The 22074-nt window shown below is 43.4% G+C and overlaps 1 protein-coding gene across 1 annotated transcript; it reads left to right on the top strand.

Annotated features, from left to right (window-relative positions):
- The first annotated feature begins 7191 nt into the window (after positions 1-7191).
- Positions 7192-21544, top strand: LOC116950638 (carboxy-terminal domain RNA polymerase II polypeptide A small phosphatase 1-like). Its single transcript, XM_032968561.2, has 7 exons — positions 7192-7448; positions 9947-10107; positions 11041-11142; positions 13366-13422; positions 14081-14173; positions 14540-14725; positions 15774-21544. Exons 1-7 carry the CDS (start codon positions 7253-7255, stop codon positions 15897-15899), a joined length of 921 nt encoding a protein of 306 aa, XP_032824452.2. The 5' UTR covers positions 7192-7252; the 3' UTR covers positions 15900-21544.
- Positions 21545-22074: the final 530 nt, after the last annotated feature.

Raw genomic sequence — 22074 nt, 5'->3', positions numbered from 1 at the left:
GACAAGGCGTCGACTGACGCTTGTTTATTCATAGTACGAGTTAATTTGTGGCAGAAAGGGAATACATATTTTAAAAAATAACTTGTCTATGGAAATATTTCGTTCAGAAAATGAGCATTTTGGTAAGGAAAATCCAGTGTAACCAACAGTGAACCTTATAAACTCACAAATCCTTTGTAATCCCATTACAGTACACATGAAATTTATCAATATTGTACTGGAATTGATTTTGGACCCACGTGTGAAAGGATCTGAAAAGAAGGAAACTTGGATGCATTATCAACCACTGCACCTGTTCATGGATTGGATTTCTTCCATGGAAAAGTAATAAAATAATTCATCATGTTTATTCCAGGAGAATTATGTCACTCTTTCCAAGTAAAGGATATCCTGCCTGCTAGGGTCAGGGCAGTGCGTTGGATAACTATAGCGCGGCGGTTTTTGTGAACGAAACATTATTTTATGAAACTGTGAAATTAAATGAAATATAACAAAACAATATAACAGCACCTTCACATATGGAGAGTGGTTATATTCAAGAATCTTCCACAACAGATGGTGCATGAGCCAACCACTCACAAGGAGTGGCTGTTTATTCCAGTATTTGAGGTACAGCAGCACCAGCAGGGTCAACCCCACCTTAACTGAGGGGTTTTCCCTCCCCCCAAGACCTCACAGAAATGCTCAGAAAGCCTGCGAACTTAGTCTTGGTGATCGAAGATCGGATTACCATTCTTTCCCTTAAGGATGGTGATTGGTGTGGTGCTGAAAGTTACTTTTTTGATGGTGTTAAGTGATTTGTTATAGCGTGCTACTGAGGCAGTTTCCATTTCCTCAGCAACTCGCGACCACCAGTCATCCTTGAAGCACCGCGCGGCTCTCTGAACCTATGAGCGGAGGCTTATGGTAAGCCTCCTCGTTCTTGGACAATGGGATGTTGTAGACCGTGGGAGTGGGCCTGCCACTTTCAAATAGCAGGAACACCTCCGTTAGCCAGAGTTTCTGGGGAGGTCTGGATTGTGTACCCAATGCAGCCATAGGAGCTGCATAAGTCGCTACCAACCCCAGTTGCAAGTGATGATGAAATTCCCGTTTGCAACCTTCATCAGCTAGACAAGACGAGGCCATTGTGGGTTTGAGCCGGGTCCTTGATGGATGATTGCCACCACAGTGAGAATATGGTAGGCGCATCCTACAGATGACGAGCCGATAGTCGGTAGGGAGATCGGCTCCACAGTAGGTTCAGGTGCAAAGGACAACAATGTACTTCAGCAGATGTTCTTGCTTGGACCTGGCGTGCATCCAATATGGCGTGTGAATGCGCCGCTGCCGGAACAACGTGTTGGTGATTACAAGCCCATGGGCTACACAGAAGTCTAGCAGCCTCCTACCGTTATTAAGCTGAACTGGCCCATGCCTTCCCATCAGTCTAGACCAGATGTCTGCGTCATGACCCACTAAACTCGAAACTTTTTTTATTTTACCAGCTAAGGGCAACCGAGGTATGTAGCTCTTTTTCAGAGGCGACCTGGCGACAAATGATAGCTCAACGAAGTTAACGAAGTGCCTTGTCATGTGGAAATTTATAGCAGCCCAATACTTTAAACGAATGTTTTAAAACATGTTTCTAAACATGCGTTTAGTCATTAAAGTCACCCAAGAGGATGACTATCCCGAGGGGCCACTTTAGCCAGCACCTGGGACAGGCCATATAATGTATCTGACTCATCATATTATGTGACTAACACAAGGTTAATTATATTGCTCTCCAGGTATTTAGCTTTGCATTTTCTTTGGAAATTAAGCGCACGAATCTGTGATCATTGTGTTGAATTTACCGTGAACATCGATTTGACAATTGTGAGGGTTGTCCATCAGCACAGAGTTAATTAATATCTAATTACTCTGCTGTGTTGACTCCATTTCTATTTCATGAACTTCTTTTTAAATTCATATTCGTGTCCATGCAGGTTGTAAACTATTTTAGATATTCTCCTCTCTCGTTCATCTGCAACTTATGCCTACTTTTGCATTGAGATAATGCTTTAAAATGTTGTATATCATAACGTCATTTCTTATTTACTGTATTTAAGATCTAGTCAGTTTCAGAACTCTACCAAAACTATTTAACAAAACTAATAATGATCATAATATTAAGACATCAGGTGTGAATTATTGACTACCGTACTAATGGGGTGATTAAGTGCACACTCGTTCAAGGTTACTATATTACCTATAAATGTGTCGAATTTTTAATTCCACTTTAAATAGTATTTTCAGCCGCGGCATGGAGTTGTGACCTCCATCCAGCCAAGGAATCAAAAGATTGCAGCAGATGCAAACCTGTAAATCCCTTATCAGTGTCTACCTTATTACAGACCATTCCAGACCTTATAAATCTCAACGTTCATCATATAAAGTCCCATCAAAAGGGAAAAACCCAAAAAAAATTGACGAAACAAAGTTTTTACTCAATTTCCCTGTACAAGAATACGCGTAAACCGTATGTGTTGACAGGTATGCACTTGTACACGTGCTCATTAACACGCGGCAGTATTCTCGTGCGAGTTGCTATCGAAAAGCTACACGCCGTTGCTTACACGACTGATCCTACCCAACAGCTGCGTGGAACCCACAGCACCAATGCAACAACACCTATTACCATGTCATAAGTGGCACTCGTGCTCCGCCACATTCGTGTTTGGCATGGCCTGCTCTGCGGCTTAAACGGCATTTCCCTTTGGTTCTTTCGGTAAAGTCACGTAGGTATAAAAGAAAATAAATCACGACGTTTCGGGCGCAACACAAGCGTCCGTCATCAGGTGGAAAAGCTGACAGACGCTTGTGTTGCGCCCGAAACGTCGTGATTTATTCTATACATACGTGACTTTACCGAAAGAACCAAAGAGTATGGATTCCTGCAGTCACGAAAGCTTCAAATCAAGATTAAACGTCATTGGTCAGTCTATGAATTGCCTACCTATTTTAATAATACCTGTAAAAGATGTGAACACATTATTTAGAATTCTCAGTTCAGATGCGGAATTTGAATCCGCATTGTGAGCGTCTGCTGCCATCTGGTGGCTGATGGAGCGTACGGTGGGTGGCAGACAATGGGCAGTGGCCCAAGCACATTTGTTCAACACATTGAGAGCTTACACATATACCGCCCTCTCCTGGTCATCAACATAAACAACTTTAAGTCTCACCGTAAAGACAGGTTAGTACGTACAGTACAGTGATACAAAGGACTCCGAAATAATCCTAGTACAAGACACTTTTTGTATAGCACCGGTGAATAAGTGCCTTGTTAATAATTTAAAAAAACCCATTGCAGTGAAGCGAATCAATCAGATTTGCGTTTATAACCTAGCTTGTGTGCTGACTCTATAGTTAAATTCCGGGATAAATTGTGCCATCGCCTGATGGGACCTAGAACTCCTGCTTCACACTACTTCGGGACAAAGTTGTCAACGTATCAACACTCTCACCTGGCCCAGTCAATTACTTTGAGCGAGCTCATGCCGCCCCAGCATTGTGTACATGGGTCATTATTGTAAAAGTCATTTGAATACAGTAATACATCCTGCAATTGCCCTACGTATGACGCATATTTATGGTAGCTCCTGCGACATGAGCAATATCGTGCTAGATATTATTAATTACAGATTATTAATTACAGATGACAGGGTGTTTGATAACCTCCACACAACGTGTAACAACAGGCCCAGTGTACCTGCTCTCTACTCAAGCACTGCTGGTTCGATGGTGAGCCAGAGCCAGTGGTGGAAATTCCACATTCCAATGACGTGGGCAATGTGGATCACTGTTGACATTCCACGAAGTATTACTTCTTTTATCGACCCTCATCTCACAAGCTTAAGTGGCGCTCCGTTCATTGACTCTGGAATATGATTCTTTAAAAATACTCTGTACATTAGAAACTATAAGATAATGTATTTTACAGCCTTTTGTCAATCAACTGCTGGATGAAGGCCTATCCACGCCGTGTCGGTAATTATGGTGTATGGCCATACTTCATCACGCTGGTCTGCACAGAATTATTTTCCAATCTCTCTCTAATCTTCTCGCTTTCAACAAAACGGTGTCAATGTATTGTGCATTCAAATGAACGTTCTTGAGATTCTATGTTTACGAAAATTCTTGTTGTGATCACCAAACTGGAAAAATCAAGTTCTGAAATGAAATACAGTACCAGCAAAAGCTGTGTCACTGCATTCTTCCCCGGCCAGCGAGTTTGTAAATCCACTTGTTCTCAAAATAGCTGCGGGAGGGTGGAGCGGCAGTGTCAGTGGACACGACATCGAGCCAGAGGGACACGACATGGAGCCAGAGGGACACGACATGGAACCAGAGAGACACAACATGGAGCCAGAGGGACACGACATGGAGCCAGAGGGCACAACATGGAGCCAGAGGGACAGGACATTGAGCCAGAGGGCACAACATGGAGCCAGAGGGACACGACATGGCGCCAGAGGGCACAACATGGAGCCAGAGGGACAGGACATGGAGCCAGAGGGACACGACATGGAGCCAGAGGGAAACGACATGGAGCCAGAGGGACACGACATGGAGCCAGAGGGACACGACATGGAGCCAGAGGGACACGACATGGAGCCAGAGGGAAACGACATGGAGCCAGAGGGACACGACATGGAGCCAGAGGGACACGACATGGAGCCAGAGGGACACGACATGGAGCCAGAGGGCACATGGAGCCAGAGGGCACATGGAGCCAGAGGGCACATGGAGCCAGAGGGACACGACATGGAGCCAGAGGGAAACGACATGGAGCCAGAGGGACAGGACATGGAGCCAGAGGGACACGACATGCAGCCAGAGAGACACAACATGGAGCCAGAGGGAAACGACATGGAGCCAGAGGGACACGACATGGAGCCAGAGGGAAACGACATGGAGCCAGAGGGAAACGACATGCAGCCAGAGGGACACGACATGGAGCCAGAGGGACACGACATGGAGCCAGAGGGACACGACATGGAGCCAGAGGGACACGACATGGAGCCAGAGGGACAGGACATGGAGCCAGAGGGACACGACATGGAGCCAGAGGGACACGACATGGAGCCAGAGGGCACAACATGGAGCCAGAGGGACACAACTTGGAGCCAGAGGGACACGACATGGAGCCAGAGGGACACGACATGGAGCCAGAGGGACACGACATGGAGCCAGAGGGACACGACATGGAGCCAGAGGGTCACGACATGGAGCCAGAGGGACACAACTTGGAGCCAGAGGGACACGACATGGAGCCAGAGGGACACGACATGGAGCCAGAGGGAAACGACATGGAGCCAGAGGGACACGACATGGAGCCAGAGGGACACGACATGGAGCCAGAGGGACAGGACATGGAGCCAGAAGGACACGACATGGAGCCAGAGAGACACGACATGGAGCCAGAGGGACACGACATGGAGCCAGAGGGACACGACATGGAGCCAGAGGGACACGACATGGAGCCAGAGGGACACGACATGGAGCCAGAGGGACACGACATGGAGCCAGAGGGTCACGACATGGAGCCAGAGGGACACGACACCCGACGAGGATTGTGACCGGCCGCTTCCTCACGGCCCCCACCACCACCACGGTGTCTGGTGGCGAGTTCGCGCCCCGTCACTATGCAGAGCACCTTTTAAAAACACAAGTAGCTTAAACATTACACGTGTATTGGGTTTAAGTGATCGAGGTAATCATGTAGGTTGGAAAATGGGCTGCAATATAAATGTCCGATATAGAAGTCTAACAGGAAGTAAATGTGACTTTGAAGGTTGTGTAGTATGGTGTCAATGAAAGCAACAAAAGGACTTTCATAGTTCATAAGTTTAATTGTAAGCACTGATAAGACATACTTAGGCGGATACTCTTTGGTTCTATTGGGTAAAGTCACGTAGGTAAAAAATAAAATAACAAAAATCACGACGTTTCGGCCACAACACAAGCGGCCTTCATCTATTGGTTCGATTGGGTAAAGTCACCTACGTGACTTTACCCAATAGAACCAAAGAGTATGGATCCTTGCAGTCACGAAAGCTTTAAATCTAGAATACTGAGGCGGCTCAACTGAACACTTCATCACATTCTGGCAACGTCATTGAAGTATCCCAACTTGGCGTGATGCATAACGCTATGCATACTAAACATGCGGTAAGTAGAAAAACAAATTCCAGGACGCTGTAGAACACCATCTGTCACAACCTTTGACAGATCGCAGGAAGTTGACCATCATTGTGGCGGCTGTCAGAACGCTGACAGCTGCTGCTGCTACTGCAAATTGGCGGGAAGCGCGCGCAGCGCTCCCGCTGCTGTCGTCACGCGGCCGCATTCAAAACTCCCCGCGCACCGCCCCCCTTGGCCGTGGTTACCCCGGCAACACCGGGGACATCCAATCGCGTAGCGCGCACGTCGCGGCGGAATGGGTGGGGCCACTAGCTGGGGGCGGGGTTGTTTTCTGGCGGCCTTCCCCGCCCCACCCCCCGGGAGTGGCGGTGTTCAGGTGGCCCCCACCGTTGTGAGGGGGGGGGGAGTCGTTTCGAGGCGGCCCGGCCGCCATCACGGTTTGTGCTTCACTTTGCTTCCCGCCATTTCCATCTTCCCCGTAAACGGCCACGACCCCCTAATCCTCGTGCGCGCTCTCCACATTGACCGCTTTAATCAAGGTACATCAATTCACATAGTCACTTTAAGATGTTTTCTTGTTCGTGTTTTTTTTGTTTGTTGTGGTTGCACCCGATTCAAAAGTCGAATGGCTCACAGGGCTATACCAAAATAAATAAACTGAAAAAAACTGAACTGATGATCGAAAAGCAATGCGCGGCGATGGCAGGCGTCTCTCGGGTGTTTTTGTTTACGTTCCGTTGAGTAATGGTGGGCGGGGCGAGTGGAGGGGGCCGGCATGGAGCCCAGCGAGGGAGGGGCTGTGGTGGTGGTGGTGGAGGCTGGAGTGGTAGGGGGAGGGGTTGTGGGAGTGGTAAGGGGGAGGAGTTTTGGGGGTGAAGGGAGGGGCTGTTGGGGGAAGGGAGGGGCTGTAGGGGGGGGGCGCCTTGTAACTGACCCGGGGGCTGTTGTGGTTCTGCGCGCTGCTTGTTTTTAACTTCATTTATTAAATTATTTATCTACTCTCTCCCCCCCCGTTCCAACCCCCGCCCCCATCTCCCGCCCCGCCCCTCCTCCAAAACAACCCCTTCTCGGCGCGGCCTCCATGTTGGCTTCCGTCACGCCGAGCGACCGCAGCGACGGCGAGTCCAGCGACGACGACGACGGAGGTGGAGACGAAGGAGACGGGGAGGCCGAGCCGCGGCCCGCCCGCCACCCAATGGACGTAGCGTCCATTATCACGCAAGTGAGCATAGACGACGAACGCGGCGGGGGCGCCGCTGCTGCATCGCGAGGGAAAGGTGAGAGCGCGGGCTAGCCGAGTGAAGCGCGGTGTCGTGCGGGCGGGGGGCGAGGGAGACGAGGGGAGACGAGAGGGGACGGCGAGCGGGGTGGGGACGGCGAGCGGGGTGGGGACGGCTCGCTCCGCGTGAGGGAGAGAAAACGGCGGGAAGCGCGAGCTCGGCTGTTGGCGCCAACACCGAGCGAACGTGGCCCACGCGCGCGCGCGCGCCCCGCAGCCCCCCCCCCCCCAATGGTTGTGAACGCCGCGGCCTTTTCGCGCCAAGCGCAGCGCGTGCCCGGGCGGGAGGGGGACCCGTGAGGGGAGGGCGGGTGAGGGCGTCCATGGAAGGGGAAGTGAGGGGGGGTCAATGGGGGTGGGGATCAATGGGGGTGGGGTGAGTGGAAGCATGCGGGGTGGGAGGAGGGGAGCCTGAGGTGGTGGTGGGGGGGGGAGCCTGAGGTGGTGGTGGGGGGAACCTGAGGTGGTGGTGGGGGGGGGGAACCTGAGGTGGTGGTGGTGGGGGGGGGGAACCTGAGGTGGTGGTGGGGGGGGGAACCTGAGGTGGTGGTGGGGGGGGGAACCTGAGGTAGTGGTGGGGGGGGGGCCTGTGGTGGTGGGGGGGGGCCTGAGGTGGTGGGGGGGGAGCCTGAGGTGGTGGGGGGGGACCTGAGGTGGTGGTGGGGGGGACCTGAGGTGGTGGGGGGGGGACCCAACGGCCGCGTGTTTTTGTTTTTAACGAGGCGATTGCACCGCGTTACAATAAAAGCGCTTACAAAACGTGAGCGCGCTAAACCGTTTAAATCGCTGATGCGTCAGGGTTGGTGCTCCATGAGAATCTCGCACACGCTCCCGGTACCACACACCGTGTCGTCTTAAACGAAAACAACCTCTGCCAATTACAAACACAATAAGGCAAACCCTTCCTCCCGCACTGCGTGTGTCGTAACGCTGAGGGTAATCCTTGACAAATCTTGCGACATCCCAGCACCGTGTGTCGGCAGTGTTGATATTTTCGTTGAGCGTTGTGTAAATTGGTGGTGGTTGGGTTCGTGGTTTTCATTTCGCAGCGGCGCTTGTGTTTTGTGAAGCGACTACCACAAGGCCCGTCCATAGCCATCGCGCCTGCGAGACTCGATCCCTTGAGCGACACACGAGGCAGAAAAACTCTTATAATAAATGAGCTTGACATTGAACCTGTTCGGTGAGATAAAACCTGATAGCTCTGGCTCTATTCACACTTGTAGACCTGAAACATGTGCCAAACTATATCCCTAACTTGAGTCCCAAGTGACCTTGGTCCTACGAATATCCTTATGTAATTTGTGGCCAACGCTCATTCGCAGCTCGGCGACTGACCCTGGCCTTATCACCTCAGTAATCCTAAACCAACTTAGCCCTAAATTATCCCTAATCCGAGTATCAACCGTCACCTTAACAATCTAAACAAGACGTCTAATCCGAGCGCCATCCGATTGTTGTGCCTTTAATGGGATTCACACATGTTGTGTCTCAGCAGCAGTATCTTGTGGACGTTCGTACTAACGCCGACGTAATGGTGTTATTTTGCAAAAACTCGGAATTTGATCCCAAGATTCAATCAACTTGTCCAAGTTGATTCAAATCCTTGTTTTCAAACGTGTTAATCCTATTCTGTTTGTGAATATGTGGACTTTTATTTATTCATTGAGCTCGGGAAAGGGGAACTGTTGTTCATTTGACTTCACGTGCAGCGTTAATTTCCACGCCGTCCGACTATGTCCTCGGTTCACTGATGAGTTAAAAGTAGGACAAGATAAATAACGTCAGCTTGGCAGCTGAAGTCTATTAATGGAATTGAAACTTTAAAAAATGCGTGTGTGATTGGGGCGAGGGGCGACCTCGGTTGACACCACAAACGTGCCTTCCCATAATCTTGTTTTTTAGTCCCAAAACGAATGTTCAGAATGGTAGTTCGGCCGGTTTTGAGATTGGTATTGCTACCCACTGTGTGACATTGGAGAATGTGCCTTGAAATAAGGATGTACAGTATTCTGCACGAGCATTGGTGTAAGGAAAAACCTGTAAATGTATGACCAACTAAGCAACATTCTTTACTCAAAAAACACTGAGATGGCTTTGTAATGATGTCTCCTACATTTTGTTTAAACCTAGGTTGAGAAAACAGATTTTGAAAAGAATTGTTCTCCCGTTCAGCCCAACTGATAAGGGCAGATACGGTAGTCAATCAACACAACATTAAATTAGGGTTTTTCCCTGTGTCTTTCCACATTGTATTGGCAATATTTGAAGTGTAGATGCAATAAGTTATGTTTCAAATCTGTGCCAAAGTACTTTTTGTGGGAAGAACTCCATCCTTGCTGTAATGTTTATATCGTTATAATCTGCTTTATTGTAAGCACGTTTGTATTTAGTTGTTGGGCTTGCTGAAGCCAAATTCCGAAAAATATATATTGGAAGGATATTCGTCAAAAATATGTAAAGACGAAACTATATGTGTGCGTGTGTGCGTGTTAGGGTCGTTTAGTAAAGCTGTAGTGAAGAAAAATCGAAACAAGAAAAGCCTGTTTGGCTCATTCTTCAGCTGCTTTCGCAAGTACGATGGCGAGCCTGCTGTCCCCAAAAGCATTGCCATCGAGGCACCCAAGAAGGTGGAGGAGAATGGGGCCCTGCTCAAGGTGAGACCTGTGGTGTGCACAGGCTTCTGTGTCACCGAGTGTGCAGTGGAGAGCCGAATTTCCTACGATGGTGAAGTTATTACAAAGGGCAACTTGTGTGCACGCTTGCTTGTTTATAGCCCATGTAACGAACACCCAGGCTCGAACATCTGACTCGCATTTATCAACAAAAAGCTTTTCTTAGCAGTGTGTTGAGGGCACCGTAGAGCCAGCTAAACATTCATTGGAAGTACTAAATTTAAGCCCGTGTGGTATACCGTTGACGTTTCTCAAGAGTTTTAGGTGTACTTTACGCTTAGACCTCTCGAAACCTTTCGTTCGACCAGTGCTCGCATGGCGGTGTGCAGCGTCCAGTTTAGTAATGTGTCAATGATTTTCAAGTTTGAACGCATAGTGAAAAGGGCTGGGAATAATCTCAAGCAGTTTGTATGACATCTGAAGAAGTGCCAAAGGTATTTAATGCCTATAGAAATGTTTGTCATTAACCTTACCTTTAACTTAAATATGAATAAGAACTTATTTTGTGGTTAATGCCTTGTAACTTTTATACTTAACATCTGCATGGAACAACCTTTATTTAAAATAAAATACCCTGTTTGAATAAGTTTATCACCGAGACACAACGGTTATTGCTTGTAAAATAAAAGTGAAATGTAACCCTGCTGTGAATGCCACTTGCCCCTTGGGTAGTGTTGCCATTTATTAACTGCCCTCTATAAACGGTATTTATCACCCTGAACGTGCATCTCTTTTTGTGTAAATATTTCAAACAAATTGTTTTTCAAACTACTTTTATTTTGGGGGGGGGGGGGAAATGTGTACCTTGCCAAGAACATTGCCTCACCAATGAAGTACATTGGTTCACTTTCAGTCAAAGGCATTGCCTCACCACAAGGGTGGATTGCATTACTGAGGCGGATTTCTCTTTCTCAGCCAGTGGAAAGGCCACTTTTACCAGAGCTAAGGCCCTTGGATGAAGGGAAGAAGTGTATGGTCATCGATCTAGATGAGACCCTGGTGCACAGCTCTTTCAAGGTATGTATGGTCCCACGTGCATATTGATGAGTTGTATTTTTCTACTGATAGCTCGTTGTTTAATACCTTAATGGCTGTGATGCTAGGCATTAATGTTGGATAACCTATAAATGTCATTGGTGATCATATGTAGACTATGACATATGGGCTGTGGCACGACTAAAAAGTATTCGATCATCACAAGCATAATGAGCATAATTGTCTTGGTCATATTTGTAATATTTATTTTGCTTTTGTAAAGTTTTCCATCTCTAGTAAATATTCGCTGGGTCTACAACATTAGTTTTTTGTAAATATTTAACGTTCAAATATGTTTGTATTCTTATTAGAGAGTTTTTTCAGTTGCAAATTGTCATTTATTGCCTCATGAATTGTAATGCTATTGTTTATTTTTTATTTATCTCTACGGATAAGTATTCGTTACTCACGTGAAGTAACATTATATCAAGTCGCATCTAATGGAACAGTATGTGTGGCAAACGTCTGTCCCAGCTAAAGTCATCATCCACAAACTTGTTTAATCACACTGGTCATAGAGGTTTAAATTTGGGGTGTTTTATCCTTGGATTAATTTGTCAAGTGTGTTTTTATCTTACAATGCAGATAATATTGTACATAAATATTCCCTTCCATAGAATGAAACTAGGAACAATTTTTAAATAGAGTAGTCCCACCAGTGCTTCTAAGGACATGTACAGTATATCTTGTTGTTCACCTTATATATTACAAATTATACCATGTACTTTTATGAAACCCTAAATCCTGACATAATCGGAATTGGCGATCTGTAAGGTTTTGAAAGTCATCAACTGGATTGCTTCACAGTCTTATCTGCAAGCTCATGTTCTGTATTCTCTGTAGCTACAAAGACATTCTTCATTTTATTCGTTTTGTTAAAATATTTTACTTTAATACTGGAAAGTCAACATGATTTAAACTTGCAGTTTCTGTGGTGACAAGGCACTTTCCAAATTGTGTGTAGAGCCAACGTATTCTCCGAAACACGGCAGTATTGAACAAAAATTAGATAAAGTATATTTTCCACGTCACATGCATGTCCAAACTGATTGCATGGCTTGCAGTAGCTAGCCACATTCACCCGTAGGCGTTTTTATGTGTTGACTGCCTCTACCAAGAATTTACATCTTTTTAAATTCTTGACTGTACAAGTTGTGTAAAAGCATCCACTGAGATGACTTGTGTCTTTTACATACACAAACTATCAATTGTAAAATTCTACATACATACAATATTATGATTCATAATTGGTTTATTTTGGGCGAGGTCGTGTAGATATGTATATATTTTAAAACTACTACCATCTACCGCCCAATAGAGCCAATAAAATGAAATTGTCACATGGGCAAATATATCAATTGAATTGGTTCAGCAAACTGGAGAAACGTTCAAAAGCAAGCAAACTATATGGGCATTTTTTTCCAGCACCATCAGGTTTTAACAAAAGCTCATCTCTCGCGTGTTTAACAAAAGATCGGCTCCATACTCTTTGGTTCTATTGGAGACAGACTCGTCCCTTCACCTGATGAAGGCCGCTTGTGTTGTGGCCGAAACGTCGTGATTTTTTGTTATTTTATTTTCACCTACGTGACTTTACCCAATAGAACCAAAGAGTATGGATCCTTGCAGTCACGAAAGCTTTAAATCTAGAAAAGATTGGCTCTCATGTAAGCGCTGAGCTTTTTGTTAACACCTGATGATGCTGGATGTTATGAATTAGCTGCCAAATTGAGAAGCGACATTACTGAAGTTGCCAAAGGCACAAACCTTGTTACCATTGCTATTCAAACCTTTAATGTGTGTTATTATGAATCACTGGGGCTGCTTATAAATTATTATTTTTGCATATTTCAGTTGAAAATCCAAGCACTCTGCACATTAAATATATTGGCTTTGAATGAAAGATTGAATTACATTGGACTGTTTTAAAACAATATATAGTTTTAAGTACAAAAAATCCTGTTGACACGCATGTTCCTTGATGCTTTGCCAATGTACATATTTTTTGGAAATAAGCACTATATACAATAGCATTTTTCTTGGAAACATGAGAATGGCATAACATTTACATTTGGCTTGTATCCCTAACCTGTACATCTGCCTCAGTATCAACTTTTACACAAGGCATGCTTATACAGTGAGATGATTGTTCCAATATAGTTATTGTTATATGTTGCTTACTTTTTGTTAATTGTTTTCTTTCAGCCCATTGAAAATGCAGACTTCATAATTCCAGTAGAAATTGAGGGAACAACACACCAGGTAAAGCAATAGCTCATGCACTAAATTGCATTTCACGTGTAAACATTGTTTTAAACTGGTCATGCCGATAATATGCTTTAGCTTTACTAAGTGTGTGGAGGTAAAGTCTTTAGGCTGACACCCTGTTCAAGTAATCCAGGATAGGCTGTGTTACTCGTGGGCCTTTCCTCGGTTGCTTGATCCGGGTGTAGTCTGCAAACGTCTTGTGTTCTACCTCTATTTAATGCTTACAATATATACAGCCAACATTTTTATTGCTACCTTACAAATTGTGTAATTTAAACGTTTTCTTCCAAGTGTATAACAATTCTATATTATAAATCATGTCATAATTAACTTAGAGTACTCAAACGAGAGTTCCTGTAACCAAGAAATTAGAGTTTTAAAATGTTGCCCTCAAACGGCTTCGCATTTTAGTGATAGCATTTTTAAAGTGTGCACTTGGTCCACTAGACCATTTTTTTATTTGTACATCACAGGTTGCTCCAAATAGGTAGCGTTTTTATTGGATGAACAGTTTAAAACATGTATTAGCTGGCTGTAATTTACAAAAACTATTGATTTAACAACATGGGGTTTCTCTTTCAAGAGCGATGTTTGTACTATATTTCCTGCAAAGCAAAGGTGTAGTGGCTTATTAGCTGGATATATCTTACAGGTGTACGTGATGAAGAGACCTTTTGTGGACGAGTTCCTTCAGCGCATGGGAGAACTTTTTGAATGTGTCCTCTTTACTGCTAGCCTAGCTAAGGTATTTATCATAAGTCTTTAAATCAACAAAATACAATCTCATTAACATTTTAACAACATATACAACATGATAATCAATGTCTTATGGTGTTAGTCTGCATGCACATTTTAAAATGCAAAAGTCCATGTCATGGGATAAAAATAAATTTCTTATCCACTGTAGTATGCTGACTGATTAGCATATTAATTTTAACAATATCAAGTCAGAAGCTGTTGTTACTTTTGAAATGTGGTATTTCTGGATCAGCAATTACATTAATGTGATCTGCTTTGGTTTTTCTAGACGGCAGTGCCTTGTATGTTAATGTGTCTTGTGCCTGTCTGATCGATCCCCTACCCACCTGTTGGTTGGGTCGTACGTGAACAGTATGCAGACCCAGTGGCTGACCTGCTGGATCGATGGGGAGTGTTCAGAGTTCGTCTCTTTCGAGAATCCTGCGTCTTTCACCATGGCAGCTACGTAAAGGACTTGAGTCGGCTCGGCCGTGATCTCAGCCAGACCATCATCATCGACAACTCGCCAGCCTCTTACATATTCCACCCGGAAAATGCGGTAAGAAATTATGTTTTGCTGCCTTGCAGTTACTGATTTGCACATATCACAGTGTTGTTAATAAGTAGGTACAATATAATATTTTAATTTATAATGTCACATTCCATATTTCACTTATGAAGTGATGTACCCGAACTGGTCCTGCCACACTGCCCCAATTATCAACCCACCCTGACGAGTTTAGTGAGTTGGCCAAACAGCCCCCTTGATTGACACAGCGTCAGGAGGCCTTCATTCAGCATTGTATTGACAAAGGGGCGAACATTAACTTTGTTGTAAATATTTAAGTGATATACAGTGATGCCTGAACTATTCGCATTAATGCTGGTGGATGGGACAGCAGGGGGCGTAAATGCAATGCGAAGAACAGTGTTAGTGGCACAACGCAAGGGGCGCATCTCCCTTAAACTCATCAGTACGCTAATGTTCAGTCTAATCCTTACGCGATTTGTTCTTTACAATAATGCATAATCGGCTGGGCAATACATTGGAATGAACAATTTTTTTAATTTCACTTTCACATTTGTTTTTATTTCCACATTTAAAAATATACAAAAACAATTTAATGATTGGATTTCTGAAGGGAGCCTAATAAATGAGGTCCACTTTAGATTGGTCTGTTTCCGTTTTATACATTATGTATCATATAACATTTACAACCAAATCACGCAGAATCTTACCTGATCTTGTTAGAACCCAAGGGTTAAGCAGAGTTGAACCTGGTTAGCACTTGAATGGAAGGCTGTCTGGGAAGTGAACGTTTTGTGGGTTTGGGTGAAAATGACAGTACAGCATTAGATTCTTGAACCTGTGCAGTACCTTTTTAGCTACCATCCATGAATAGTTTTTATGTATAGTTTTCTTCCTAAATACCAAACACTTTATTTGAATTGTCCAAACATCCTATTGCAGGACTCTGAAAAAGTCTTAAGGCTCCGTGAGGCTTCTGGGCAAAAAATATTTTTATTATTATTACAGGGTAGTGTAAAAAGAGTGATACTTAAACAATTTATTGGCTTTTAGTTTGCATTGCCACTGTCTTTGCCAGGTGCCAGTGGGTTCATGGTTTGATGACATGTCCGACATGGAGCTGCTGGACCTCATCCCACTCTTTGAGGAGCTCGGTAAAACCGAGGACATCTTCACCATCCTGCAGCGTCATCGGCAGAGGTAGCGGCCACTTTCAAAAGAGCTGCGTCGGACACCAAAAAAATGAGACTGCGGCAAAGTTATTTCCAGCAATATTCTTTACCAAATTAGACTCTCTCGGTCTGTTGTCCAGGTGACTGTAAGCAATCGGTTAGATACTGATTGAACATTATTGGTGAAAATAACCATCTTGTCCGCGGCAAGTACTCATGAGGTTTACTGAAACTGCCAGTTAATGACCTGACATGTTGTTAGGAGGTGTCACTGTCTCGTGTTGCTGGTGGTGGATAAAAGTGACTGTCTTTCCAGTCTTCCCGAGATCAACTGCATGCCTCTCATTGTTGTGGAAAACTATCCAAATTATAAATCCTGTGCCCTCTTGGGGGAGGGGGGGGAGTAAGCTCGCTTATAAAGGTGACTGTGCCATCAAACATTTGCTTGCTTCCTCCTGAGCCTTACCTTTTATGCTGTTGCCTGCCATTCACCAGCACCACGGTTGCTCTGTGTGTCAATTTATTTTACATTAAACAGCTTAATTGGTTGTGATTGGCTTTTATCCAAATTCACACACACTTGGAAGATGTATTTTCTCTTATCCTGGAGACTGGTTCCTCTTTCATAATATCAAGCGTTGATGATACAGTATGACTGTCTCAACAGAAGATGTTGCCACCAAACTGCTATGGAAAACCTCTGCAGTTTTGAAAAGACTTTGCACAACGGTATCACTAGGGAAGCTGGTGGTGGAATGACATGACGTAACATGTCTTCATTGTGCCAGAAAAACAGTTTTTTGTTTTAAGGCGTTATTATATAGATATTTACTTTTTCCCCTTTTATAACTTAAAATCGCGTTGAGTGTATTGTGAACGTTATATGGGAAGTTGGGAGGGCTTTTTAATGTCTTAACTGTTACAATGTTACTAGGATATAAAAATAATCTATTTTTGCAATTTTGGGAATTCGGATTCAAGTCCTTAAGATGCTGTAAAACTGTAAAGCACTTGCACCTTAGCGGTGTGTGCTTTTCAAGGCTGTGTTTGCATTTGTGCATGTTTTTTTTAAGTCATGAGTGTAAAATTTGTAAAGCTTTGGCAAAATATTGTATGTGATAAACACCAGTGTTTTCATATTTTAAGTTTGGTAGGACCAAACAATGTCTGGCTTTATTATTGATCTCTACAATCCCCATTATTGAGGACCAATGCAACGAAAGGTTCCGTATTGTGAAATGGCAAACCATGACAAAATAGATAATTTAGTGTGCTTTATTTTTTATTTACTTTTTTTATTTTGATCCTACACATTTGGTTTGTTTGATAATACCTTTTAAATGTGGACCTTTTTAATTTTGGTTGTAGTAAAACTTTGGCATTAAATATAGCAGTTACCATTTCACAGTAGCTTGTATGTACTCTTGTGGTCATGACATGTTTTGGTTTTTAGGTGCTCATTGAGTAAGATAATAATTTATTTAATATTATTGTGTTACATAAATACACTTGGTACCACTACAATATTTTTTAATTATAGTGTTAACGAATTTCGTACATCGTTTAAGGTTGCTGTTAATAAAGGACATATGAGGGTAGATTTTTGTTAACGTTGCTGTCATCTCTACGAGATATTAGGAGGGAAAAAACTACCACATTGCCGGATATAAATTGTTTATTACCAAAGCAAAGCAGACTTAATTTAGTTTAGACTTATGGAATAAATCTGTAATGCTTTAATGAGAAGTAACATTTTCCTAGTTTTTCTCCAGTATACAAGTGACACCTTAGTTCATTACGACTACTGCGGGACACCTCATGGTTAGATAATAATAATTTGGGTTTTAAATTTGCGTTTGAAATTGCAGAATACAGCTGTGATCCCCCAGACCAGTTCTTGTGAACCTGTTAAGGATGACACAATTGTTCTTCCTATTTCCAAAAATCATTGTCAATATACAAGATCAGCTGTGTATTGGAGAGGTTGCATCTTAGTAGGAATATGAACAAGAGCTGCAACTGCAGGGTGTGCCAATCTGCTGTACTCCCATCACAAACTCTTGTTCACAACTGCAGGGAGACCCAATGTGCATTGGCCTCATACAGTGAGGGAAAAAAAGAATTTGATCCCCTGCTGATTTTGTACGTTTGTCCACTGACAAAGAAATAATCAGTCTATAATTTTAATGGTAGGTTTATTTGAACAGTGAGAGACAGAATAACAACAAAATCCAGAAAAACGCATGTCAAAAATGTTATAAATTGATTTGCATTTTAATGAGCGAAAGAAGTATTTGACCCCTCTGCAAAACATGACTTAGTACTTGGTGGCAAAACCCTTGTTGGCAATCACAGGTCAGACGCTTCTTGTAGTTGGCCACCAGGTTTGCACACATCTCAGGAGGGATTTTGTCCCACTCCTCTTTGCAGATCTTCTCCAACTCATTAAGGTTCATAGGCTGACGTTTGGCAACTCGAACCTTCAGCTCCCTCCACAGATTTTCTATGGGATTAAGGTCTGGAGACTGGCTAGGCCACTCCAGGACCTTAATGTCTTTCTTCTTGAGCCACTCCTTTGTTGCCTTGGCCGTGTGTTTTGGGTCATTGTCATGCTGGAATACCCATCCACGACCCATTTTCAATGCCCTGGCTGAGGGAAGGAGGTTCTCACCCAAGATTTGACATTACATGGCCCGTCCATCGTCCCTTTGATGCGGTGAAGTTGTCCTGTCCCCTTAGCAGAAAAACACCCCCAAAGCAAAATGTTTCTACCTCCATGTTTGACGGTGGGGATGGTGTTCTTGGGGTCATAGGCAGCATTCCTCCTCCAAACACGGCGAGTTGAGTTGATGCCAAAGAGCTCTATTTTGGTCTCATCTAACCACAACACTTTCACCCAGTTGTCCTCTGACTCATTCAGATGTTCATTGGCAAACTTCAGACGGGCATGTATATGTGCTTTCTTGAGCAGGGGGACCTTGCCGGCGCTGCAGGATTTCAGTCCTTCACGGCAAAGTGTGTTACCAATTGTTTTCTTGGTGACTATGGTCCCAGCTGCCTTGAGATCATTGACAAGATCCTCCCATGTAGCTCTGGGCTGATTCCTCACCGTTCTCATGATCATTGCAACTCCACGAGGTGAGAGCTTGCATGGAGCCCCAGGCCGAGGGAGATTGACAGTTCTTTTGTGTTTCTTCCATTTGCGAATAATCGCACCAACTTCATCATTAGACCTCTTTTGCCAGTACCAAAATGTAATAATAGGGTTTTTCCCCTTTTTTCTGGCAACAAAAGTGAAACCTTTTTTTGCATATATTATCATAGTATGTTTTTTGTTTGCATTTTGACTGCAGGTATTGTGGTTAATGCAGACATGAATCCTTGTAAAAAGGTGTCAGTTTTGTTGCCAGAAAAAAGGGGAAAAACCCTATTATTACAATCGCACCAACTGTTGTCACCTTCTCACCAAGCTGCTTGGCAATGGTCTTGTAGCCCATTACAGCCTTGTGTAGGTCTACAATCTTGTCCCTGACATCCTTGGAGAGCTCTTTGGTCTTGGCCATGGTGGAGAGTTTGGAATCTGATTGATTGCTTCTGTGGACAGGTGTCTTTTATACAGGTAACGAGCTGAGATTAGGAGCACTCTCTTAAAGGGAGTGCTTCTAATCTCAGCTTGTTACCTGTATAAAAGACACCTGGGAGCCAGAAATCTTTCTGATTGAGAGGGGGTCAAATACTGATTTCCCTCATTAAAGTGCAAATCAATTTATAACATTTTTGACATGCGTTTTTCAGGATTTTTGTTATTGTGTCTCACTGTTCAAATAAACCTACCATTAAAATTATACTGATCATTTATTTGTCAGTGGGCAAACGTACAAAATCAGCAGCGGATCAAATACATTTTCCCTCACTGTAGGTGTGTCAGAAGGACCTTTTGAATGTTGCAGCCTCATGGGTTACATTCATGTCATGAGTTTACGTGCAACATTGTCAATTTATGATGATAGATGTGCCTAGAAAGGCCTTAGATGAGGTTGGGAATAACTCTGCCATGGTTGACCTCTGGAAAAGATATCGATTTGGGACCAAGAGAGTATACATATAAAGCACTCAGAATTGCTCCCAAAATTTCTGGAATACTGCTTCAGAGACTGGTGACGGATGCTCCCCTGGGCATTCTAGAGCAGATCAATGTATGTCCCACAACTATATTAGACATGATGAACCATTGGTAAAAGGTTAAACTTTAGGATGTGACATTAATCCTACCTGATCCTCATTGGCAGGAAATAGTAATGAGTGAAGGAATGCAGATAGGCATATTTCATGTTGATCCCATACTGGCCTTTTAAAAGTATTTTATCCTGAACTTTAGCAAAATGTTATATGCTCCATAAATGTACAGTGGGCTTAGTGGTTGCAAAACCTCTGGAGTCACAGGAGAAAGCATTTAATAACCATCAAACAATGAATCCAGGTGCATTATCCCCTAGCTAGTATATCAAACTGCATATTTTAATTCATAAAATAATGCCAATATGGTGATGAAGTATTTTCGAAATCACTTAAGAGACATACCCAAGCCTTTTTTGCAAACGTTGGCATTCTTTATGCCAATAACCACTGAATCAACGTTCATTGAGCACAATAAAACCAACTAAGGGTAATTACAGCCTGGAAATACCTAAAGCACATTCATGGACCTACCTAAAATAGGGTTTCATACTTCCTGTGCTCTTGAAGGACATTGCATAGTTGAATGCTCCCGAACCACATTTATAGTGGGATGGTAGAAAATATCTGGTTCCTGCAAAGATTATACATGTAACTTTATGTAGTTGTGGAAACGTAGTTGATGGTGCAAGAAAACATGTATTTTGTTGGAATGGTTCTACAAGTCGGGTATGTGCCAATACTGAGAAAAACTCATTTTGAACATCACTAGAATTAAAGGAATGGTTGCAGTCCTGATAGTTAAAACATGCTGTGTGGTTACCCACGAGGCCAGAGCAGGCAGAAATTAAATGTTGCCAAGGGTTAGCCATAGCAACGTGGAGATGTGTTAAAGAAATCAGGCTGCAACTCCGATATTGCTCTTTTGATGTCAGACGGGAGGCTGGATTATGGTAAAAAAATGAAATTACATTAATATTACGAAATAATTCTTACATGTTAGGTTTTTTTTCTCTTCTAATAGTGACAGTAACAAACATTTTGGCAGCTTTCATTTTAATAAGTGCCTAAAAACCAAAACATTGTGTAATTTATTATTTGTTCATTTGTCTGGAATGGTAGACCAATTAACACTGTTGTGGGTGTTTTGATAGTTAAAACATTTATTAATAATACACCTAGCATATTCCACTATCGATTTTTGGAAGGGTGCGAGAAGTTGGGCTGAAGTGATCACTGCTGTGCCTATACCAACTAAAACACTGTGCTATTAAACACAGCAAGATTTCAAGACTTGAAATTACATTCTGCACAGTTTGTCACAAATTTGTAATATAAGGTACTCCAGGGGTTCCTTTTTTAGTTTGTAGTCAAATGCTTTTAATACAAGTAAATAAAGCCATAACATTAATGTTTAATTTCTTTCTGTTGTGAGTTACAGTTTATGATGCTGATTGCTTAAGTACTGTATGTACTTGTTTTTAATAAACCTTTTCATGTATGACTTGGTAAGCCCTTTTCTGATGTAAACATTTAACCGAAGATGTGTTTATCCCGATGCAGTATGATTGGTGTGCAGTCCTGCTGCTCGTCTCGCCAACCTCGTGCTAGCTATCCCCAGTTCCCCTGCATTGGGGTGCCAGATTCACCATGGACTGGGTTGTGAAAAAATAGTTCTGGGGAATGGAAAAACACTGGTGGGTTTTTTTTTTAAACATTCTCCCAAGATAACCACAAGTGATGGCAAAATAAATTGTCAAGTTGTAGCAGTAATTACATAGACACGATCATGTCACCGAGTTCATAAAACTCCACCTTGACTTGCACAACAAACACCTTACCCAGCGTTTATCTCCAAGTTACACCAATCTCAAGTCACCATGTTTACCGTGTATCATATTTTCTGCACACTTAAACACATTACCATAATCAGATTTGTTTAATCTTAAGGGGCATAACACTAGGCAATCCCCTAACGCTGAGGATTCAAGATAACTGAGCCTTCACAGAGGGTTCACCTAGATTGCGGCA

The sequence above is a fragment of the Petromyzon marinus genome, chromosome 2, assembly GCF_048934315.1.
Source record: "Petromyzon marinus isolate PM22_M1 ecotype Great Lakes invasive population chromosome 2, UKy_Petmar_22M1.pri1.0, whole genome shotgun sequence".
Classification (NCBI taxonomy): Eukaryota; Metazoa; Chordata; class Hyperoartia; order Petromyzontiformes; family Petromyzontidae; genus Petromyzon; species Petromyzon marinus.
This window is presented reverse-complemented; position numbering and strand designations above follow the sequence as displayed.